This window comes from Antedon mediterranea, chromosome 10, assembly GCF_964355755.1.
Source record: "Antedon mediterranea chromosome 10, ecAntMedi1.1, whole genome shotgun sequence".
Lineage (NCBI taxonomy): Eukaryota > Metazoa > Echinodermata > Crinoidea > Comatulida > Antedonidae > Antedon > Antedon mediterranea.
The window spans coordinates 13,860,201-13,886,662 of record NC_092679.1 but is presented as its reverse complement, the minus strand read 5'-3'; the positions used below and the strand labels follow the sequence as shown (position 1 = coordinate 13,886,662).

Sequence of the window (26,462 nt, the reverse complement as noted above, 5' to 3'; positions counted from 1 at the left end):
GGAACAATTTAACGACGTCATTTGGACCACGCCCTTTTTTTAGTATTACGTAATTAGGTGAAAACTTAAATCTTCGTATATACATACCAAGTTTGGTATCAAATTAAAGCTCATGACATGTACATTGCAATACACACATAAAAAATATATGATTTCTCTTCAGACGGAATATATAGGTCAAATAATGTAATTTTCTGTCATATTGAAGGGGATTTCAATCAAAACGCGCCAATATTGGGCTATGTTATGAACATTGTAGTTATAAGAACAACAACATTCATTTTTGTAATAGAACTACTAATATATATTTATCCTGTATCAGTATCAGTTACTTTCCTTTAACACAATATTAGGAACCACTGAAAAAAGTATATAAAACATATACTGTACTGTATCAAACTTGGCTCAATAATACTGGACTAAAGTAAACAGACAAAAGACCATTTGACTGACAATTATGGCGTTAGCATCCATAACAATACATGGAGGTGATTATCAACTTTACTTTTATGAAATTATTTATCTGGAAACAAACACTTATAATGGTACAGAGTTGCTAGATGACGAACAAGTTCCACGGCATGGGCAACAAAGACCTGTGCAAGAAAGACCTGCTGAACGGCACTTGCAGTTCCCTGAGCAATGCAGGCAACCCATTCCTCGATAATTGTTCAGAACTTCTTGTCTTGGATGCTTGAGATTGTGCCAATGAAAGTGCAGTAGTGACAGTTCGTACAATTCAGGATGTAGGTACTACCCAGTACCAAACATATTTCAAGGAAGTTATTCTCGACAGAAGTGTTACAATTCAACAAGCCATCAAACAGAATAAGCTGCCGTTGTTAAACACACCATGGTCAAAATCAGTGTCCAAAACAAAGCAACAAGTTAAGAGTTTAAAAAGTGACTCCAGCCTATTCAGTCGACTGTATCATGCAAGTCAATCTCGTGATGGAGATTTGGAAGACTTCTTCATGCATGAAAACCAGCCATGATGGCCACCCTCTTTGGCTGTAAATGGAAAGCTTCGACTACCAACTAAGAAGTCTGAGTTGCTACAGCATTTGGAGACTGAAGGCCAGCCTGAACCTCCTACATATTTTGACGTAAAGGTGTTTGACGGAGCTGCTATTGTCCATGCTCTTTCCAGCAACCATGCATTTACATTTGATGACTACGGTGATAAGGTGAGTACATTTCTTTGCATTCAGGATTGTATCTATTGTTTAACCACCACATAATTGGTCACTTCTATATGCGGATCGTTATTCTTGTATCATTTGTATGACAGGTCTTCTACCGTGGACCAGACAGCAGCTGCAGAATAGTAACAGAATTGATATAGTGCGGGACACTTACAGAACAGATAGTCTTAAGCAGTCTACAGGAGAAAAAGAGGAAAAGGGGTCAGGAGGAAAGTTGGGGGACAAACAAAGATTCCAGGGAATTTTCCAGACTTTCTGAAAGATCCAGTAAATTAAGAGGAGTTATTTAACTTTTTAATTACAAAGGTGTCTGTCTACCCATGATTACTCTGACTGCAAAGAAGTTTACATTACATCAGGTAAGTTTTATTATGATACATACTAATTTATTTTGTTTGTAACCAAACGATTAATTTACTTATACAGTTTCATACCAATAATTAATTAAAAAGGCATATTAAATTAGTAAGTAATTCTTGATATATGTCCTGTATGCGAGTCTATTGTATGTTGACATCTACTCAACCTATGTCAATCTGCGACCATGAAGAGGCCGACTCCAGGATGTGCATTCACATGGTAGCATGGTTATTTTGGTGCGTACAGTTGATACTGATGTCATTGTTATCCTGGTTGGTATTTTCTGCAATCTAATAGCCTGTTATCCTGGTACGTGTATATGGGTCGCATTTGACATGGGTGTAAGCACTTCCAATTATTTTAATATATATACCATCTGCCATAACCCAGGAGAGGGCTGTCAGTTTTTCATGCATTTACTGGGTCCGATACTACATCCCAGTTCTTCGGAAAAGCAAAACACTCCGCATGGGAGACGTGGAACTCATTTCCAGCAGTCACAGAAGCCTTTCTTTTCATGGCACATCACCCTTTCTAGGAGTCAACTCATCTCAATTCCAGTTGCTAGAAGAGTTTACATGTCATCTATACGACAAGACAAGACAAGTACTTTAAGAAGTGTTACTAAGCTAAGACAAGATCTTTTTTCAAGAAAGGACAATGGACAACATTCCTCCTACACAGGTAACGGGAGCTTCCATATAATTGTCAATTGTCGTTTAATAATTTATTATCAGGTTCATGTTTTTCTTTCATTAAAAGGTAACACCAATCTTTAAATTGTTTATTGTAGGATGCACTTTTACAGCATTCCAACCGATCCATATACCAAGCAAGCATTTGGACCACCAGTCCAGAGCCACAGCAGAATGCTCCATCACCAGAAGACTTTGGTTGGACTAAAACCGGCAGTACATGGACACCAGTCTGGACAATACTACCTGAAGCAGGCATGTAGGGAATTGCTAAAGTGTGACTGCAAAAATTTGCCTTTTTGCTAAGGGAACTGCAAGTGCCGTTCAACAGTGCACTGGTCTTGTTACCCATGCCATGGAACTTGTTCGTCATCTAGCAACTCTGTACCATTATAAGTGTTTGTTTCCAGATAAATAATTTCATAAAAGTAAAGTTGATAATCACCTCCATGTATTGTTATGGATGCTAACGCTATAATTGTCAGTCAAATGGTCTTTTGTCGGTTTACTAATAGTCCAGTGGTTATTGAGCCAAGTTTGATACAGTATATGTTTTATATACTTTTTTCCAGTGGTTCCTAATATTATGTTAAAGGAAAGTAACTGGTACAGGATAAATATATATTAGTACTATTACTAAAATGAATGTTGTTGTTCTTATAACTACAATGTTCATAACATAGCACAATATTGGCACGTTTTGATTGAAATACCCTTCAATATGACAGAAAATTACATTATTTGACCTATATATTCCGTCTGAAGAGAAATCATATATTTGTTATGTGTGTATTGCAATGTACATGTCATGAGTTTTAATTTGATACCAAACTTGGTATGTATATACGAAGATTTAAGTTTTCACCTAATTACGTATAATACTAAAAGAGGGCGTGGTCCAAATGACACCGTTAAATTGTTCCGATTTTTGGGCACCCCTTCTAGGATTGTTAGATATACCCTAAAGAAGGTTTGTGCCAAATGTGGTGCTTTTGTCACAAAGTGCACAAAAAAAGTGCTAAGTTACCCTGCTATTAAGATTATGGAGAATGGCCATGTTGCTGGATTACAATTGCATAAATGTTATTTCTTTATGGCATTCAATTATATTATTGTCAGGATTTCATTACCTTGCATATGTCTATCTGGTGGGCATCTGGTGCTGGCTTATAGAAAAATAAATTGTGGAAAGTTTAATGGTTCTTGAAATGGCAAAATGCACAATTTGGTTACGTTCCTCTGTAAAAAAGAACCATGTTTTTTTTCAGTAATGTATGAAGAATGAATATTTGATTTTTGTCAACATTTTATTTTATATTTTGGGTTATTTAAATACTTCCCTGTTTATGACATTTATGTGCAAAACTACTACGTAATTGAATGATTAAACTAGATTAATATTATAATTATTATTACATATTTTAAGCGAAAGACAGCCTCTACGTCATAATTGTTATCTGATCTCTAACCACAAGATATTACTGAACCTCAATAAAACACAACCGTGATGATCAGACGCTATGAGAAATAAGGTCATATATATGGCTGGCCCAGTCACGTGCGCAAATTTGAGTTAGTGTTTACCGACCGACCGACCTGCCGACAGACCAACCGACGGACCTACCGACCGACCGACATAGTGAACTATAGAGTCGCGTTTGCATAAAGCAATGCTTTTAAGCGTAAAAGTAGTTACATATATATAGAATATTGTACGTCTGTTTTGTTGTTTTCAGCAAACTTGCAGACAACAATATTAGCTTTATACACAAAGACGCCTTCGTCGCATTGGATAGTATTTATATTCTGTAAGTAATTTTCAGTTAAAAAAAAAAAGAGGATCCTTCTACATATTAATCAATGCCACTTCGTTGTTTTGTAAATAAATGATAGTGAATATAGCTTAAATAACTTACCATGTACGGCAGTTTGTCATGGGCCTAACTAGCTTTTATTTATAAATCATGTGACATGAACTGCAGCTTTGCCTAGTCAGCCTAGACATTGTTGTCAGTATTTATACCTTACACTATTGTTATTTTCAGATTTCGAACTTTCGATTTTAAACATTATTGTGTAACACGGGTCTTCTTCACCTTAAATAATATGTTATTTTACAAGAAGAACAGTTTGTTTGCTAATTAGGCCTACAATTAACATGCTCACTATAACATAATATCTTTAATTTGCAATTGCTTTAATCGTAGATGATTATAGTTATGGCATGTTTTATTTATTCTTATTTAGACATCTTGCTTATAATAGACTTACGGAAATTCCAATATTTCGTGGAAACATATATGGTACTCTGTGAGTGTTTTATTTTTTGTTTTGTATCTAGGCCTACATCATTCACTAATAAACATTATCGAAATGATATTGATAAATTAAAAGAATTATATTCTTTATTATTGATAATATCAATCATGTTAGTCTACTTTGTTATGAATCCATGAATGGAATGAGAGTTTGTTAAAGGGTATTTGTATTGACTACTACATGCTAGCCCAATGGAAATAGTATCAAATAGACAATTAGTGATATACAAGCCTATATAATAACTAAATAGTTGTCTTTTATGCTAAAATAATATTACCGAGAAACATTATTTAACTTATTAGTAAATTTTAATTGTTTAAAAACATTGATTAGAAGCCTTCGTTTAATTATCCTCAAACTATAAATATTAAAGGCCGATAGGCCTACACACTAAACAAATTATATGCGAAGCGACACGCGTCAAGCGTCAAATCGAACCGTACTTTTGCCGCGACAGACGATTTCAGTGTGAACATCAAATCAAACTTCAACGCGTTGAATTCGGAACTAGTAGGGCTCCTCCCGTGAATTCGCTAGAGTTTCTCCATGGGAACTTTTTCGTTTTCGCTTGCACTGTTCGCTTCAATTTGATCAATCAAATCACAAGGATCGTAGGGCTATGTGTGATGTCATCTGTCAGATGAAGATGAAAATAATTTGTTCAACATGGATGTAGTGTCAGCGACGTCAATTTTGTGGCCATAATTCACGAGTAGGCCTATTCTCGTCTTTTTATGACAAAAGGTGCACATGAATATAAAAATCCCCAAATCAACGAAAATGCATTTTCAGTGGATGTGTGTATTAAAAAATACAAGTATATTGGAGATAGATTTGCAAATACAAAAGCTAGGCCTACCTAGCTTATTATGCCTCTAGGCCTAGGCCTACCAGCCTAGGCCTCTCTCTACGCCCAGATCAAACCGGAATTGTCGAAAATGACGCGTGACGCTTCGCTTCCAATCATGGGAAATATACTCGGATCGAGACACTTTGTTCGCGATGGTCTAACTTGTTCAAGCTTCACGCGACTCGCTTCGATTTGACGCTTGTCACTTTGCGTGTAATTATTTAGTGTGCACCGGCCTTTAAGCCATATAGAAAAACAATGTAATAACAAGTAATGTAATATCTTTCTTGAAGTGTAGTATGTATTTATATGTTATTGAAAAGTAATTGTATACATGACAAATCAATGTCTAACCAAGGCGTAATTGTAGGCCTAATGTTATTATCTAAGTATTGCTCACTGAAATATAATATAATTATAATATAACTATATTGTATTTCAGGGATGTAAGTTGGAACAGTCTAACCTCATTAGAAGACCGTAAAATACCTGCAGTTAAAAATTTGCTTCTCAGCAAAAATAATATTCAAAGTATCTCAACAAAAATCTTTGCAAATATGTCATCTCTTCAAACGCTGTGAGTATATATTAAAAGTAACTACGAAAATATACCTTTATGCCGCAAGAGGCCAGACGGAAAAATACAATAACACCAAGTTGGATGGAAATTGTCATATATTTATTTAAATGAGGAAACACATAATATCATATATAATACTAGAGTTGTAATAATAATAGGGCAGCCTATAACTAATTTAGTTCCATCTAAGACGTATAGGCCTACATAATGTATGGGCTGCCCCTATCGAGTGTAGGCCTACCGTATATGTACGGACAATAACTACTACTAACTAAACACCTTGGTTATTACATAAAATCACATAAATATATATTGAATGTTAAATATAATATGCCTGGTTATCAAGAATCCAAAGATTAACTTGACTTACTAAACTAAAACTAATTAAAATACAAGTTTGCTGGGTGAACATGCCACAAACCCGACAAACTATGACCTTTATAATGTAGGGTCAAGACCATTGAAACAAATCGCCTCTTTTAGTTTTGCGTATATGAAACGAGCCGCAATCGGCCGACCGTCCATAGATATGTTGGAACAAAGGACCAGAGGTATGCCGAAAATGTTTGGTGTAATCATGTAAACATTTTACTGGACTGAGAACCGAGCGCCCGTGGCACTATTGAATGAAATATGGATAGGGGGCTTACCTACGCCGGTTTTGTGATGGTATATAGTTAAGGAAGCTGAATTACCAGAAAGACATAGATCACTGCATTGCCCGACCTTCTTATCTGCGTCCCCTTTACCTACGGCCAATTCACCAATCCGGAAGAACCCTTGGAACGCGGTAAGGGAAAAGGCCCTGAAAAGTAATCTATAAGGGGCGCAGCCAGCAAAGAATTAAAGGGGGGGTCAACCAATATGTGAGTATTTTGCGAGCGAAGCGAGCAACCATGGGCTGGGGGCCAGGGGGCCGCCAAGGGCCCCCGGTTGGGGTCCAGGGGGTGAAGCCTCCTGGAAGCTTTGGCGGTCTAGCGCAATCTAGATCATTTGAATCGGTTTACGCACACACAAATATGACAATGTTAACACTAATAAACTGAAACAAAGAAAACAAAAAACAACTCTCATTTTCATTACAGAACATTTTTATATTCCAGGCTGCCACAGACAAACACTTTTTTTCTTGCTTGTTTGTTGATTTGTGTAGAGAGGTTGTAAACTCAAGAGGAGGAATTATTTGAATTCCTCCCTTTTCACCAATACAAAAGTTGCATGAAATGAACGTAGAGTTGCAAAAGTTTGAAAAAAGAAATTAGAATGATATTGATAGCATGGAGTGATATTATTAAATGAGAACCGTAAAGTTAGAGTTCATACACTGTGCAAGTCCAAGAAGCTATCTTGGCTCCGTGTGTATGTGAGACGCTTATCATACCCAGTACATACAATATTTTGTTTAAAAATATACCTATTTTGTTCGAATGTATAGTATAGGTGATAGCTTATACATAATTGTAATAACTAACTTCTAAATTATTATCATACATTTTACGTTAGTTACTATAACGGCGCTCTAGACATCGCGTGATGCATCTTTAAACATAAGTTTGGAACATTCTTCTTGGCTTGGAGACAGAATTCGCGAATGACATTCTCTGTATTAATGTTCATGTTAAAGTGTATATTCATGAGGCACAATCCCGAAAGCTGCTCATAAGACATGTGATTTCGCAAACAGGTTTTCGTTCTCCACAAAGTCGAAAAACTCCGTTCAGCTTCAGTAGACGTTACGGGCATAGGCCTACGCGATTAGAAGAAGTGCACGCACATTCGATTCGGGAACACATCTGGATCCACTAATTTTACACAGTCGCTTCCATCACTGAAGCTCGGAATGAAGATGTTCGGGTCTTGGCAGATCATCGTACCAAATTCAAGTTCCTTGAAGACTTCTTCAACATTACACTTCACGATAGACTCGGGTACTACGCCAAATATTTTAAAGCATGGCCTGTTATCGGCAGAAAAACGGGTTTTTAACTCGGTTTGTAAATGATCAAGAAGTAGATTTGGTAATACTGCTCGGTAGTAATCTTCCACAGTATCTCCAGGATGATTTGATCTGTATTGTTGTCTCATGTTTTTATTTATTTTTTTCTAAAAAAAAACGGGGGAGGGGGTCAGGACCCTCGTGACCCCTCCCCCCCCCCCACTGGCTGCGCCCCTGATAAGAAAAACTAGGTTCGATCGACTCTAGACTCGCTAACAATGTAGTCAAAATTTCTGCAGTGATAGGCAAGCGTACATCCGGACGATCCGAAGCATAATGCACGCCACGTCAAATTTTTACAACCAAAAACGAATTACAAGGATCGGGTAAGTCTGCTAGTTTGTGGATAAAAGAGACAGACGAAATGAAATTGTTCTAGGTGCATATTGTAGACCATGTTAATGTGCCAAAAAGTTGCATACCGTAGCCGGGTTTATAGGGAGCTGAACGAGTTTTCCCAACCATGAAGCCAACTTTTGAATATTGCGTTGATACGCCTTAATAGTGGCTGGCGCCAATGACGAGTGAATGAGTGTTGTAGCTTCACAGCTAAGGGGTACCATGTTGTTTGCAGGAACACACAACACCTGTAAATAGGAATAAATTAAATATAAATGTGGTAGGACGGAACATGAATTAGATTTGGACTAATAGAATTAATGGATTCCAGAGCCTCTGTAAATTTTTTCCTTGATAAAAGATCCGCCAACACGTTATCTACTCCAGAAATATGCATTGTACGGAATTTTATGTTATACTGGAGGCATATTAGTACTAACCGCCGAATAATACGCATTAAAGCGTTTTGTCTTTAGCAGATTTCTCATTGATAACAGCCACAACAGCTGAATTATCACAACGAAACAAAATCCGGCGATTAGCGAGCTCATGCCTCAATATTTCTAAGGCATTAACAATTGGAAATAACTCCAAAACAGCGATCGAAAAACCTACAAAGTCAGACCCCCAGTCAATGTATAACCATCTGTCGCAAAATACTGCGGCGCAACCAATAAGCGCAGTGTCGAAGAATTTAGCCATTTTTCTGGAAGGATAAGGGCTTTCCCATTAAAAGATTCAAGGAATGTTAGCCATATCGACAAATCGTCATTAACTCCATGAGTTAAGTTAAGCAAATGAAATGAGATGGATGTTTAGCTAATGACAGGAGGTTTATCATATACGGCGTAAAAACGCTCTACCCGGCACCACCACACTACAAGCGTAATTAAGCAGGCCAACCATTGTGTGTGTGACTTTTTTTCTATTTAAAAATTCATTTATTTTTGTTACAGTTTTTGTAATCTTAGGTAACGGGAGGCCACATTCCATCAAGACTGTGTCCACCCCAATCCCGTATATTGTAATGACATTAGTCGGAGTTACAGTCTTAGACGCCTTATAAGAACCCCGATCTTGTCGCAAAGATATCAAAATTGAGACAGTGAGTTGTGGCAGTCATTGGAATCTTTAGGGCCGACGAAGAAAAAATCATCCAGAATATGGGATACATCCCTTACATTCAATTTGTTACGCAGTATCCATATTGTACTAACGCTTTACTAAATGATTCGAAAATGTTGCATGAGCGACTGGCGCCCATAGGCAAACACCGGTCATAAAAGAACCTGCCGTCCCAAGAAAACCCCAGCAAATGGTAATCATCCGGATGAATAGGGATAACCATGAAGGCGTCTTCTATATCAGTCTTAGACATTAATGGCCTAGGTCCATTTTTTAATACTAATCTAACTACATCGTTGATTGTGTCGTATGAGACCCGTGAAACATCCTGTGGAATCCCTGAGTTGACAGAAGCCCCCCGGGGTACGACAGGTCCAGAATAATGCGATATTTGCCTAATTCAGCTTTGGGAACAACACCCAATGGCGAGGAGATCAATTTATCAAACGGAGGGGACTCGAAAGGGCCAGCCAATCTATCGAGTCGTAAACCATTAGAAATAAATTCTTCTATCTGTATCGGGTGATCGAGGGCACTTGGATGGTTGCGGGCGATGCCCGGAACCGGGGGCTTTAAACAGAGGAGACGGAATCCAAACGAGAACCCGACTAACAATTCGTTAAACAATTCTTGTGTATACCCTGCTAAATACCATGAATGCTCATTTATTACCACTGGCGTGGGTAGATGGGTTTGCTCGAGTGCCGATTTGAAGACTTGTCGTTCGTGGTTTATTGCATTGAATTCTGGGGTGTGGTTGACGGCAGTCGGTACACAGATGTCAGAAGCGGCGTGTGGGGGCGTGGCATTGCTTCCCGGCATTAAATTTTAAACATATCTGTTGGCCACGAAAATTATGCTGCCCATGTGGACGAGGGTTAGGTCTGAAAGAAGATGCATTCCCTAACGAAGCCAGTTTTAACATAAGCTCTGGGTGAAGCACATCGGAATTTAAAGGCCTGCCCTGTGGTGCTTTGCGAAAGCTTTCGTCATAGGTCCGCCAGTTCAGGTTCCCCAAAACATGTAATTCTAGTATGTTGCTGACATATTTAAGCATAGGCAAACATTGGGCAGGTGATTTTTCCGACAAATATGGACATGTATATTGTAATTGCCCGCATCCATTCAGTAATTGTGATTAGCTTTTTCTTACTGTTGTCTGTCTCTACACGGAGTTGTTTATCAATAATTGATAACGAGACCCCATGAGTATCATTGTCGTTATTGATCAGAGTCCTGAGGTCAATGTATCCTTTATAGACGCGTCCAATGGCTGAGCCTGTGTGGCATTATCCACAGTCAAGCATGTGGTAGCGGCTTGAGTTGTTAGAGGACTGCCGTCTGGTGTCATGGGGCCAGTTGCCTCGCCCGCCTTCAATACCTTCGCGACTTCAGCCGCCAGTCTGGCGTAGTTTAGTGGTGGGGTCTCTTTGTTCGCCGTTGCGTTGCCTTCTTCCTAGTGGTTTTTGGGACCGCAGCCGACGCTGTACGGCCTCTTGGAGCTTTCGGCATTATACCTGTATAGAAATCAAAGAAACACCTCTGATGGTTAGAAATGAAAAACATGGGAGACACATTGACTACTGAAAAGCGGAGTTGCATTTGTAACAATCGTCAGGTTTCCATAGTATGTGCTATATCCATGGTCCACCTGAAATTCACCGGACTGAGAACAAGAGGATGTGTCCAAAGCCCGAATGCCACAAGGCACGCATTAGCCCGAAGGCAAAAATTAGGCCCGAAGGCAAATATAAAGCCCGAAGGCAAGCATAAAGCCCGAAGGCAAGCATAAAGCCCGAAGGCAAACATAAGGCCCGAAGGCAAACATAAGTCCCGAAGGCAAACATAAGGCCCGTAGGCAAACATAAGGCCCGAAGGCCAACATAGTGCCCGAAAGGCAAACACAGGCTAACATTAGTCCCAAAGGCCAAATTTTTGCCCGAAGGCAAAACATGTGGAGGTTCTGAACATTTGTATATAAATTTAAATTAAAACTACTGGCCTTATAATTTCTTCTTCTTGTTGAATAGCTTGTTGGACGCGACGTTCGTACCGATACATGACGATCGGCCATTTGAAGAACTTCTGTTAAGATGTACGCCATCGGATCGGAGTGAATATAGGACCAGTCGTTCCACAGGCCTCTGTGACGCCAATATGTTACACATGCACCATCGGCATAATTCGCCTGAAGTCGACGGTTAAAGTCCACAGCGGAGTCGTTGAAGTTAGAGCTTACCCGACTGGGGTGCCGCTTTAACAGGTGGCTAACCACAGTATGTTTACACTCTAGTCCAAAATCAAGAAAGTCAAATAAATTATCGAGTTTGTTCACAATAAAATTATTAGATCGTTTCACAATGTCATTCTCTCCTAGATGAACGTAAACGATATCTTTCGGCGTGGACCATCCCTTAAGCAGATCAGGGAATCTGTATGTCGTTGCACCTCCGCGTGAATAATACTTGACATTGTACAAACTTGCATCTAGGCGTAAGGCAAAGAATTTGCGTTCGCTGGTATAGCATTCCAACCTGCGTACAAACGAGTGTCCAACAAGACCTATTCTACATGTCGGGAAGGCCATTTTGTAACACAATTTTTTGAATTAAACTTACACAATGAGTGCACAAACTATTTTTTCTACTTACAATTGTTAAAAACCCTGTGAAATAAAGACACAAACACCTGTGCAGGTACAATCTCAAAGTTCTAAATACGTGAATAAACTTTTCTATAACTGGGGGTTTCACGTTCAGATATACTCCGCCACTTCCGTATTGGTCAAGCCACTACAGGTGCTCTCGCGTCAACATAAATAATTCTCGTTCTACCACGATAACTATGAAGCAGTGGTGACTGGCAGATGTACTGTATGCGCCAACTACAGCAATACATTTTACCATTATGCACAACCTTCACAGAACATGTATTTCAAACCGTCCGGTGATATACCGAAATTCAATTAATTAATTTGAAAAGATAAAGATGAGGAAATCTCATCTCATATATTCAGAAGCAAAACAAACCAAACAAAAATAGACAGCATTCACATTTCACTTTAGCCTTACCATGGTTTTGTATTTCAAATCCATTTTCTATCATACAATAGTTAAAATTATACATTGGCCAGTGATTTGGTAATATACACCAAAGTAAGTAATGAGATTTTTAGCACAAAAGTGCAATGCTCGGAAAAGTAGTACTTATCCCCAATCATCATGATGGGACAGAGTCTATCTCGCATCTCTCATCTGCTATTATAGTTTTCGTGAAGAAAACTATTTACTTTAACGAGTTTTCTTCTGTGAATATGTGTAGTATCCCACAGATATGGTTGTCTGATATGCATGATGGTACTTTGCAAGAAAATATTGAAAGATACTGTTCTTTAAGAGAAGTTATGGATAAACACGCACCTTTAAAAACAAAATGTATCAAACTAAATTCTTCAAAGCCGTGATATACTGATGAAATTAGATCGGCGAAAAAACTCCGTCGCGTATTTGAGAGAAAATGGATGAAATCAAAAAATACCTTAGGATAGACAGAAATATTGTCATCAGCGGTGTATTGTTAATATGCTTGTTGAAAGTGCTAAGAAACGATATTATTCTGATCTGATCAGAAGAAGCTGTTTAAAGTTGTAAACAATCTTTTACACTGTTCTAAATTGTCGGTGCTTCCATTTTCTCACTCAGATGAGTTGCTTGCAGAAAGATTGTCCGTATTTTTTAAAAATAAAATTGTTAATATTCGTAAACTTCTTGTTAAAGATAGTGCTGGAAGTTTGTCTCATTACTTTAATAACGACGTATGCTGTGAAAATTATAATTGTCCCTACCTCTGTAAATTTGAACCTGCAAGTGAAAAGGAAATTTCTGAAATTGTCAAAAACTCGCCTGCTAAATCTTGCAGTCTTGATCCAGTTCCTACTCTGTTAATTAAGAGAAATGCTGTTGTTTTTGTTCCACTAATTACACGTGTCGTTAATCTGTCTTTGGAAACTGGGGTTTTCCCAGATATTTGTAAAATCTCGCACATACGTCCTCAATTAAAGAAATCGGGTCTTGATCTTGAAAACTTATCCAATTACAGACCAGTATCAAATCTGTGTTTTCTTGGAAAAGTAATCTAAACGTATACTATCACATGTAAAGGATAATTCTTTACTTGATCCGTTTCAATCAGCGTATAAAGCACATCACAGTACTGAAACTGCACTGCTGCGCGTTAGCAATGATATACTTTGTGCGATGGATGTTGGAAAAGTAACTGCTTTAATTTTACTTGATTTGAGTGCTGCGTTTGATAAGGTAGATCATAGTATTCTGATTGAGAGGTTGCATGCTTCTATTGGTGTTGAGGGATGTGCACGAAGATGGTGTCAATCATACTTGGCGGACAGACCTCAACACATTTGTATTAGAGAGGTAATCTCTCAACCTACCACTTTAAATTTCTCTGTTCCGCAAGGATCTGTGTTAGGTCCACAATTGTTTACAATTTATGTATATCCTATTCGTGATATCATTAAGAAATATAATCTTAGCTATCATGTTTACGCTGATGACACTCAGATATATATATATATCGTTTAAACCTACCATGACACAGAGTGAATTATCAATTGATTTGCTTGAAAATGTATCTCTGAAATTCGTATCTGGATGGCCAAATACTTTTTAAAACTTAATGATGATAAGACTGAGTACATTCTAGTTGGTTCGCAACAACAATTAGAGAAAATTCTCTAGGAGGGTTTCCATTGGTAACTTTTGTACTAAAAATACTACACAAGTTAGAAATCTTGGTGTAATTCTGGATTCTAATATGACAATGACGGCTCATATTTCTAAAATTACGTCTGCATCGTCATATCATTTAAGAAATATTCGAGGCTTCAGAAAATACTTAAATCGTGCAGCTGCTGAGCAACTTGTACATGCATTTGTTAGTTCGCGTCTCGATATGTGTAACTCCTTGTTATTTGGTCTCCCACAAAAACAACTCCCCAGGCTTGAGCTGATTCAAAAATACAGCGGCACGAGTTGTTAAAAAACTTCCAAGATATGCACACATATCAAATACCTTGGAAACTTTGCATTGGCTTCCCGTTAGGTACTGCATTGTTTTTAAAATATTACTCTATGTTTTTAAGTCTATCAATGGCATGGCTCCTGAATATATTTCTGACATGCTTAGGCTGTATGTTCCCAGACGAAATCTGCTTTCTAGTGATACGCTGCTTCTACGTCAACCTAAGTCTCACCACTCATGGGGAGACAGGGCTTTCACCGTTACTGCTCCTCGTCTATGGAATGCTCTACCGAGCTCTATCAGATTTTGCAAAACGGTTGATACTTTTAAAAAATTATTAAAAGCACATTTATTCATTAATGCATATGGAAATCAAGGTTTCTTAAAGTTCTAGAATTGTATAGTATACTTTTTCCTGACCAGCATTATCTTTGGGGTGCCTCTGTCTTGGTTGTTGTCTCTGAGCACCCGGTCGTCTGTGACAAGGCAAATGTGTATCCTGTTCCTTTGTTTGGTCACCTAGGTAGGGGTCCGGGGCCGCGACAGAACGCGAACGGATGGGGACCCTCCAAAGAAATTGCATTTTATTTTTCAGGCATTTGTATGATTTGTTTCTATTTTTTTGAATGCGCCTTAAGCACTCTTGAGTGGTATGTGTGCTATAAAAAATCCTGTTATTATTATTATTATTATTATTATTAAACTATCAAGAGCCAACTATCGATATGTGTATCAAAGTAAACACAACTAGAAGATCAAGAGGAAGAATACACTCTATACAAAGTGGAAACTGCTAACCTCTTCTGTGTAATTAAGTATAAGAAACTAAAAAGGGGCATGTAACGCTCACTCAGGCGTTAATATTGGATCTATGTAGAACAGACGGTTTCTGTGAAAAGATCATCTAATGGTAAAAATATGGCCAACGAGAAGTTATGAAAACTAATCAAAAGTCTTAGAAGTCTGTTGCTGGTTGCAGATTGAAAGATAATTAGTCGGGACGAAGAGTGCTCAAATGACCGTTAATATTGGATCTATGTAGAACAGACGGTATCTGTGAAAAGATCATCTAATGGTAAAAATATGGCCAACGAGAAGTTATGAAAATTAATCAAAAGTCTGAGAAGTCTGTTGCTGGTTCCAGATTGAAAGATAATGGTAGACTAGTGTCGTGACAGATCATGAAAAGCAAGCCAATATACTTATTATAACATAATTATTTATACATAATAAAAGCTTATCTCTGAAACTTATCCAGGATGTATTAACGTCATTTAGCCTACAATTTGGCACAAGTTCTAATCAACAGAATATTCTAATTCTGAGTGTAAAATGTTAGAGTTAAGCTTTGAATACAGCTATTTCGTATACTATTTGGTCGTTTTCGGTAAAGCGGTAAAGGCGGGTGCTCCGGAACAATAACTATACAATCGGTAAAGGTTCAAGGCAATCCTCGATTATTGGTCTGGTTGTAGAATTAAAAGTCTTCTCGGATAAGGACTTGAAACTGGTGGTTCAGTGTACACATCTGACTCGTGTGAGCTGTAAAGAATCAAGTTCATCTTCCGTTCACTTGTCGCAGGTTATTTCCCCATATTTACATTTGTTTCAAACAATTTAAATTTAAAAAGTATAAATGTTAAAACTATGTTCACTGTACCGTTAGTGTAGCTCTGAAATCTAACTAAAATATAATTGTTATATTTTTCAGATTTCTTGTACACAACAACATTACATTTATAGAAGATGGAGCGTTCAATGGAACTAATCTTTATTTTCTGTAAGCAAATGTTATGTATTAAGGCTGGTTTCCTGTCGACGTAAGAACATCACTTTTGTTGCGACTACGTCGATTTGTCGTAAGAAATGCGGATTTTACAGGAAACCGATTACGATCGAAAATTTATAAAATCGACGCAACGTAAGAAAAATGGTAACGACAAACGATTTTACAGGAAACCGATGACCTAACAATTGTTGCGTTACGACGTTTTCTTCCGATTTTACAGGAAACCGGGATTTTTTATCTTACGCTTGAATGAAAGCCCTTGCGTCACGTTTCTTACGTCTCTTACGAAAGTTGACTTGAAGTCAACTTTTGCAAGAGACGTAAGCGCAATCGTAACAAGCAACCAATGAGCGACAAGAGTTATGACGTAATGTGTATGTCCTTATAGTGAAATAAAGCCGGACAATAACATTTGTATGTATTTACTACTATAATTTTAGCCTAATCATGTTCTAATCAGGGAGTTTACAACTCATATCAAAATATAATACTCTTATTTATGGACGTGCAATAAACAATCAGCATCGGTAGAAACGTCGCGAAAATGAACATTTGCAACAAGATAAGATATAGAAAGCCCCTGTAAGCAATATAATATTAATATGTAACTTTAACAAAAAATTGTTTGCTTGATTTTGTATAATTTATATTGTTTTGTTAAATTTATTCTTACTCGATGGTTCTCGAATACATAGTAATTTCAGAGTAGCAAAACTGGCGATTTCAAATGTACGTACCGCAGGACTATGATTTATGTAGTCAACTAAAATTAGCACCCTGGGAATTACTTCCGAAGGAAAAACTTATCACAAAATGAGTCCAAATTTTTGATTTGGACTCATTTAAAGAAACCCAATTTGTGTTTTGTATGTAACCAGAGAGATGTAACATTAGATGTAACAATTTTTAAATATATTCTTTATGCACTCAGTAACGAAATATTTTTTTCATGTTTTATAGGCCTATAAATAATATACCTCTAAATACAGTAAAACATTTGCGATTTAATACTTTGTTAAAACTGTCATTGTCATAATCGATTGAAATATAGTCACGATACACCACTACGACGTTTATATTTTTGGTAATTATTAATTAATACAAACGTTGAGAAGGAAATGTCAGTATAGTTTATTTGTATATAATAATGTGTTTATATATCTAACAGTAGAGCCTATCCACAATCTCAGTAATAAGTTTATTTGTATATATTTTTATATTACATCTAACAGTACGAACATTCACAGTAAGAAATGTTCGATTCAAATGAGGACCAAAAATAGGTAATTATAATAGGTATTTACAGTATTGTTCAAGTTTATTCTCAAAGGGCCCATATATTTACCTACCGTATGTGTTAAACCAAGGGCTCATAAATTTACCTACTTGTGTTAAACCAAACTCTGGCAGACTGAGAGATTGGGATGTTCCATTCATCGCAAATCAATACATTTGTATAATCGTATATTAAATCAAAATAGTATTTTTTAAAGAAAATCGGCCTGTCTTCAACATTATGATTCTGTACTCTAGCTGTTCAACCGGTTTTCAGCTATTAAAAACAATTATCGTAGGAGGAGATAGGAAAATGCGAAGCCTCCTCGCATTTTTGTGGCGGGTATTTTTCAAGATGGACATCCATTATTAGACACTGTATACCACGATCGGAAAACACCCCTATTTGGGGCAAATCGTTGAACCTAAATTCGTTTTAATCGTCAATAACTAATTATCTAACTTAATTTAATTAGTAAACAGGGTTACATCAGGTGGTTAAAATCAGTACCGAAAGTACGAACCAACTTTATATACCATCGAGTAAAAATTCTAGAAGTAAAGCGCGATTTACCGAATTTTGCCCTTACGTAAATTTATATATAGATTAGGCCTGTAAATAATGGGTATCTTACTGCGGTAGTACTATCTCATGCTCGATTATATATGCTTATAGGCCAATAGGCCAATGCCTAGTCTAGGGCCTAGGTAGGTCTAATAATAATAGGAATCTCGAAATGATTTGCCTTTTTTTAATTTTGAAAACTATTTAAGGCTAGGCCTAGAGGGCCAGGATAATTAATTCATATTTTGATTCATACAAATAATACATAGGCCTACTAGCCTAGGCTAGTTTGATTATTTGGTCAAATCAATTCCTATTAGTACGGTACCATACAGTATTAATTAAGTATTTTACTAATACTAGGACCTAGCTTATCTACTGAAAATAACATGTTGGTGTGCTGCACTGACAGGTAGGCTACAATAACAACATTCAACATTTTGCGCGAAAAATGATAAAACCCGCTCTAAAAAGAAACACCAATCAGAGATGTTGTTTCAAATACGTCATAAATCCGACCGACGTAAGAAAAAAATTTCAACTTTCGTAACAACACTAAAATCGACGTAAGCATACGACGTGTGTTTCACAGCCAAAATTTCAACTTTCGGGAGCAGCATAACTACAGATGTTTCTCTGCGGCCCGACACGATCTTGACTAACGTCAACGACGTCAATTTTTTCTCAACTTTCGTAAGAGACGTAAGAAACGTATGAAACGCAAGAATCGTTGCAAAATTCGACTTCTTACGTCGACAGGAAACCAGCCTTAACCTAACATATGTTACGTTTGCTCTCCGTTGTCCAACTGTAACTGAAATAGGCTTACGCTATCGTGTTAAATTGTTATTACATACGGGCCTACACCTTTAGCATGTGCATTATTTATTAAATAGTATTTTGTTTGCATGAATCTATCATTGTATGCTCCAACATTGTTGTCACTATAATGTTTGTGTGGAATACTATATGTGTATGCATGGATGTTCGTTTCGTTTCGTTTATTTTCCACTCTTCAATAAATTCAAACATACCAATATCTTGTTGTCAATTAATTCTCGACGCAGATATGCCAATATAACAATCAGACTGCGCAAACGATTTCTACATGGGTAAGTTTTGTTGTCGAAAAAACAGTTGATTCGCAGCGTTCTATAGAGGGCGCGATTAGAGACATGGAGTTCAAGGAGCGTGTTTGCAGCAGTGCTTTAGTATAGGCAAGCGCGTTTGATGTCACCGTCGATACATATCCATCTATCCATGGTGTATGCAATTGTACAGTATGCCTACTACACACATGCACTAAAACAAGTAAATCATTTTTTTACTAACAATACAGGGACAAACACTAATTGCATTGATATTGTCTTAATTTATATTAATATAATTGTTTTTCTAACCTGCAGATTCCTCTATGGGAATAAAATTTCCAACATTACGTATAAAACATTGGAAACCCAAAACACAACACTGGAATACATGTGAGATTTTTTTTTAATACTTTTTTAGCCTAAGATAAAATAAATACTCGATGATAGGTACTTTAAAGTTAAACTTTTTTCTATTACATTTTAATCACAGTTTAATGATTCAAATTAAGTATTAAAATAACAAAAAAAGTTCATATTTTCCTCCAGATATCTATTTGACAATCCAATAAAACAGATCGAGGAAAATGCTCTATCACATATGATAGAAAAGGGAACAGTGTATGTACATTAGTATATTATTGTTTTTAGTTTTTAAGTCAAAACAATTTACAAAAGATAATGATAATTTCAATTTCACCACGATTGAACCGTCATCATCATCCTCGGTATATTTATCAATCTTTTTATCATCAATGATCGTCGCATCATTCTCATCAGCATCATTCACCATTGCAATGTGTTAACAACGTGCTACTATGCTTTGTTACAACATATGCATTAATCATGTTATTTTTATTTAGATATCTCAACTGCTGTGGACTGAAATCGATTCCTTCAAACATCGGGAAATTTATTAACATGTAAATACACTTAAAATAAAAGATTTGATGTATTGATTTTATCTATATTTTTTAGTTACCTTTCTAATATGTACAAGGTAAGGGGAAACTGATATCTGGCTATATAATATAACAAATATCACCTTTTATTTCGGTGAAATATAAGATTTGAAAAAGAATGTTATTTATTTTATTTATTTTTATTTTATGTCTTTAGGCAATGTGGCCAAGGATTACCAATAGTGAATTAATCACTGTCCTATCAGATAGGTGGTAATCCCCCTGATACAGGGGCTATTGTGTGAACCAGTTCACCGGGGTAACCCCCTACTCTTTTTCGAATAATGAACTGGGTTCTTTAAAGTACACACAGGTTATAACTGTGTACACTGGACCTACGGTTTATAGTCCTTATCCGAGAAAACTTCCACCACCAGAACTAGGAGGGAGTCGGCCTCGAACCCTTGCCGATGTTGTTGTTGGCTCTTTAGGTACGGTAAACGGCGCCCCTGCCTTAACCGCTCGGCCATATGACTCGCTTATGTTATTCTTCGCTTCGTGAAATAGATAGTCCTTCGAGAAAAATATGGTTTATGGTTTTATGGTTTTAATTTTATATAGCGCAAAATACAGATAGTCTATATACGCTGTTTAACAGGGTGTCACGAAACCTAAGACCACGAAAGGTAAGACCCCCTAAGACCTAAAATCACGAAAGCTAAGACCCAAGATTACAAATATTTATCTTTTGCACCTGCCTTGTATTTTAACTCCCAACATTTATTCTGAATACCACACCTTAGAATTGGCACTTTTATGAAAAAGAATAACATAAAAAGTAACAAATACATTTTTAAATTGATGATTTTACAGACGTTTTTCTCGCACACAAACTGTTTGCGAATTTCGCATGACTAGCCTACAGCAGTACAGTAGCAGTAGGCCTACCATGTTCAATGTTTTTGTTTCTATGGAACTTCAAAAGAGCAAAAATGATATAGAGGGCTGAAAACTCTGTGGAGTCCATCTACAGTGTGGATGGAACAATGTAAAATTAAAATTGTAATGATAATAGTATAATCATGCAAGTACGAAGAAATAAATACTGGCAAATAAATTTTAATTTAAAAATCATGATTTGTTTCGTTTTCTTTCTGTTTTTATACTTGTACTATTATTGTTGCTCTTTTGGCGCTCCATAGAAACAAAAACATTGAGCATGGGGGGGGGGGGGGAGCTCGAGGAGTTACAGTATACAAAGAAACATGTCTGTAAAATCATCAATTTAAAGGATTTATTTATTTGTTTTTATGTGTTTCTCCGTCTCAAAGTACTTATAAATCCTAATTTTAAAGTGTGGTATTCAGGATAAAGTTAGTCAACAAATTTGGAGTCAAAATACAAGAAAGGCAGGTGCGTAAGAAAAACATCCTCTGAACCAACACAATGGAGTAAATATATACCAACAAACAACCCGTCAAGTTTGTTTGTTGTAAGGAAAAAAATATACATTTACTCAACGGGCGAAAATAATGTGAGTTTATCTATGTTTTGCGGTAGTATTTAATTATATTTATGGTAATAAATGAAACCTACTGTGTTTAAAATTATGTATGGATAAACAAGTATTGTTTTTAAGCTGTAGTATATCTTAGAATTTGTAATCTTAGGTCTTGGGTCTTAGCTTTCGTGATCTTAGGTCTTAGGGGGTCTTAGCTTTCGTGGTCTTAGGTTTCGTGACACCCCTGTTAAACACAACAGAAAAAGTCCGAAAAACGGAATCTCACATCACCACACTGTTTCACTAACTTGTCAAGACAAGCTAACTATTTATTCACAAGTGTCATAGTGATGTGAGCATCTGACTATCCTGCCTAACAAACAATAAAAGGAATCATTCCCACGTGGATGTCAAATCTGATATTTCACCTCTAAGTAGGTAATATATGTATAGTACTATACACAGAATAGATATAATTGAATCAATATAATTGCATGTAGAATTACAAACTAATTGTTTTTGCTAGTGTTTGTGTTACAGAAGGTACAGAAATCGAAATAAAAGGATTCGAAAAGGAGCTGTTAAGTATTATCGGTAGAGAAATAGGTTTGACATGTAATTCCATGACGAGTAAATGCAGTCCGTGTAAGGAAGGGACATACCGTTTGTATGATAGCACCAAATGTGGAAAATGCCCACCAGGTATGGTGCAATATAATAATCTCTCTAATTTAGTTATGACAGTAAATAGTATACAAATATTATTATATTATTTAACGATCGTTGAATAGTGCGTACTATTGCACGCCATGTGACCCACATTCGTCCAATCAAATGACAGGAATTTATATAGGTGTTATATAATAATAATTAATAGTAAAAGTATATAACAATAAAACAACGACGGGTACTTATAAATAAAAATAAAATGTTACAGGTGGTTTCTATCAAGATAAACGAGGAGTAAATGAAAAGGGTGGTTACAAAGATTCCTGTCAACGATGTCCTCTTGGAAGTTTTTCAAATAATGCAGGAGCAGCGTCCATTGCCGGTTGTCAGACTTGTCCATCAGGAACTAAAACCAATAATATTGCCAATCTAAATGCATGTTATTGCCTTGACAATTTCCATCGAACTGATCGATTTGGGCCATGCATGCCCTGCTCAGAGGGTATTAACTGTGAAGGAGGATATCAGAATCTAACAAAAGGTTACTGGTGGTCGTGGGACTTTCATGGTGACTGTAGAGTAGGCGAAGAACAATATAAAAACTGTTTATTGGCTTACACAACATTTGTAACTAAATTAAAAAACGACATTTTTCCTATTACCAACCCAAATCAACTGAAAGATGCTGTATACAGAGGTCCGTTACCAAAAGTTTATGCTTGTCCACTAGGCGAAAAAAGTTGTAATATTGGACTAAAATTTAATGACACTTGTGTCGAAGGGTACACAGGTTGGCTTTGTGCAGCATGTTCTAATGGACATTATGAGCTGTTTAACGAATGTCACAAATGTCAAGGAGCTGCTGTAACTGTAATTATATTTGTTAGTGTTGCCTTTGCAATAATTGGAATGATTTTACTTTTATGGAGAATGCAGGAAAGAAATGTGGATCGAAGACAAACCGGCCTAGATTCATTTGTTACCTATTTAAAAATTTCTATTAATTTTTATCAAGTCTTAGGTATACTATCAGAAGTAACCGACATTCATTGGCCTAAAAACTTTGAGTATGCTGGCCAAATACTTCAATATTTTGACGTCATAAGATATATTAGTATGTTAAGTCCAATATGTTTATACGACTCTTGGAATGCGTATTCCTCCCTTCATATTGCTATGGCTACACCACTAGTCATACTGTTGACTATGTCTACCATTTACTTCATTTGCTACATCTGGAATAAGTGTCATGGAGCAGTAACTGAGAGTTGCATACGTGATAGATGTATTGTTATATCCATGTTGCTCCTTTACCTTACGTATGCAAATACATGTGCTGATATATTAGCAGTGGGGCCATGGTCAATTCGTGTATTTAACGTCACAGCAGACGGAAAGGTCAATAAAACAGTACTAACGTCAGACTACTCCATTGATATGAACCAAAATGGTGGATCTACGTATCAAACTAACAAAACACTTGTTTACGTTGCTTTAACATACATCATTGGTTTTCCATTGGTCATAGTTCTTATGCTATACTATAAAAATGTACGTTGTGATCAACAGAAGAAAAATCAGAGTAAAGGGTGGATGATTGGAGTAAGGTTCTTTTGTGGACAATACAAGCACACATTTTGGTTTTGGGAATCATTTGAGCTGTACAACAAGGCTCTGTTGGCACTCATTGCAAACTTGAAAGATGACGTGTCCTCAAGTTTGTCTTACTCTCTATTTTTTACTGTCATATTTATTGTATTGCATTTGTACCTTGAACCAATGAAAGAGAAGTCAGAGCAGAGATTCCAATTGTTGACTCTTGTCTTTATCGTTGTCAATCTATCCATTGGGGCGATCGTAAACTTGGATCAGAGTTTCAATGAAGATGACGTCATTGGTTTACTTCACAAGATAACTCCCGTTATCCTAATTATGCTGAACGTGTCTATCATGCTGGTGGTAACAGGTACGATATCTATCGTATATAATGTTTATATCCTAACTGTGTAAATATTGGCACATTAAACCATATTTGGTCAACAGCTTTAACAAATTAAGTTGTGTGTACTTTTAATTAAATTTAAATCTGTTTTTCTCATTCTTAGTTGATTTTTTAAAGAAACTCAAAACAGACTGCTGTCACCAAGAAAGGGGTGTACTGCTTCTCCAAATCGATGATGACCCGGACGAATCGCAGATTGAAGAAAACAATATTATTATTTAGCTTCAGTAACATTATCGTATATATAAATATAAATACGTTAATCTATTCTATTTAAACAGAAATATTTGTTAACATGAAGTGTTGCGTTTGTTATAACTTTGGCTATTTTTTAGATATTGATGAATATAGTGAATTATAAAAAGGGTTTTTTTTTTGTGGAAAGTATGGATCTTATTATATATTTTAAGTTGGCTTAAGTTGAATAACATTTTCGACAGTATATACATTTGATAAATTATTCTAGAGTGGAAAGGGAAAATTAATGTTATGGCGGTATTGTTAATATAAAAATGTAGAATATCCATAATCACAGTTGAAATTAAAAATGTATCGTGAACAAGAATATCAATAAATGTACAAATAAGAAGTACAAAAAATGTTGATATAAATGGTAAGAATTATTATATACAGTATAATGTTATTTGGTATGGGAACTATTCCGCCGTGCCGCACTGAGGATGTTGAATAAATTTGAACAATACACTGTAAAAAATATATGCTTGGTTTACCCCATAAAGTGGGTGTCACCAGGCTGCCACCAATTAGTGGGATAAACTTTGATTTCCACCTTTGGGAAAGTGGAAAAGTTTAAAGCTTACCCGGGTATTTTGGGTTACAATACCAAACTTTTGATGAATTTTTTTTAACCAGTTTTTGGTGGCAGCAAAGTAGCACCCAACTATTTTGGGTAATCTGGTTACATCAAAATGTCGATTTAAGTTGGTTTTCCTCAAAAAACAGAAACAAAATAGAAAAAAATATTTAAGAAATCACATGATTTTTTTATTGATCAAAATTAAACATAAATTTACAGAGGTACAAAATTGATTCAAATTAACACAAATGTTTATTATTTTCGTTTTGTTTATAATTCAATAGGCCTACCATGTACTATTCTATTCTAAAATATTATTTCAAAATCTTTTATTTTTAATGAAAATGTACTAGGCCTACTTGCATAAAATACACAGAAAAATTAACTTAGTCTGCAGTAAAGTGAGCTGGCCGCCGCCATTTTGTTTACAAATTCTTCAATTAAATTACTTGAACCGTAACCTGCAAAATACAATTAAATCAACGATAATCAACTAAAACCTTAACTGGGCTAGATCATGTCTGCATATTTATATATTTGGTGGTGTATAGCTTTCGAATAAAGTAATAGTAATCAAAATTTATAAGGAAATTTAAAGTAATAAATTATAGTTTATACACAACACAAGTACTTTCTTTTAACTAAGGATGTGGTATATAAATGTGGGTAGATTTCAGAGTAATAGAAGTGTTAGGATGAATGGTATATTGTTTTTACAGGTAATTAAAACGGAATGTTAGTCAAGGGAGACACTTTATCAAAGTTCCAACCACAGTAATTGACAATGTATTTCTATAGACCAACGGGTATATCTAATAGTGGAACCACAAAAATGTAGGATAGGCTAATTTCTAATTGGCAACCAATGGGAATTCAGTGTGTTTTCAGTTGTTTACTAAGATGCATACTAGCACACTTCATTGTTAAATTAGCCGTTCGATAGTTGTACAAACTTTTCAATCTTTCCCACCCAGCCATCCCCCGGCATCATCCAACACCTAACTCAACACAGGCGCTACTCATATGTTACTCATGTTATTCGCTAATTTGGCTGGTATAATTCTGGGGAATTATTTTGCCCCCAAATTCCACAACTTACCTAACGGATGTCACTTACATCCTTACCGATATACTTAATAACAACCATTTGATTTACTGGCTCCTGTGACAACACACTGGACCTTTCATACAGCGATGTCATATGAGTGGTAGCCCCCAAGAGGCCAAAATGTAGTTTATTATTAAGCTTTAGTGGTTTTTAGCATTGCTTGTACAGGATCAGTAGAAATAAATATTATGTATTGTTAAATATGTATACTCTGAATAAACTTGGAAGCTTAACCTA

General features: G+C 36.2%; 1 protein-coding gene across 1 annotated transcript in view; it reads left to right on the top strand.

Moving 5' to 3' along the window:
- Nucleotides 1–26,462, top strand: part of LOC140059822 (uncharacterized) — a 40,766-nt gene extending 14,304 nt beyond the window's left edge. Inside the window, exons 10-19 of the mRNA XM_072105755.1 lie at nt 3,997–4,068; nt 4,508–4,570; nt 5,872–6,006; nt 16,221–16,289; nt 19,545–19,619; nt 19,776–19,847; nt 20,090–20,149; nt 22,156–22,331; nt 22,567–24,264; nt 24,404–26,462. Coding sequence (XP_071961856.1) covers nt 3,997–4,068; nt 4,508–4,570; nt 5,872–6,006; nt 16,221–16,289; nt 19,545–19,619; nt 19,776–19,847; nt 20,090–20,149; nt 22,156–22,331; nt 22,567–24,264; nt 24,404–24,522 — 2,539 coding nt within the window. The 3' untranslated portion in view covers nt 24,523–26,462. The remainder of the gene's footprint in view (nt 1–3,996; nt 4,069–4,507; nt 4,571–5,871; nt 6,007–16,220; nt 16,290–19,544; nt 19,620–19,775; nt 19,848–20,089; nt 20,150–22,155; nt 22,332–22,566; nt 24,265–24,403) is intronic.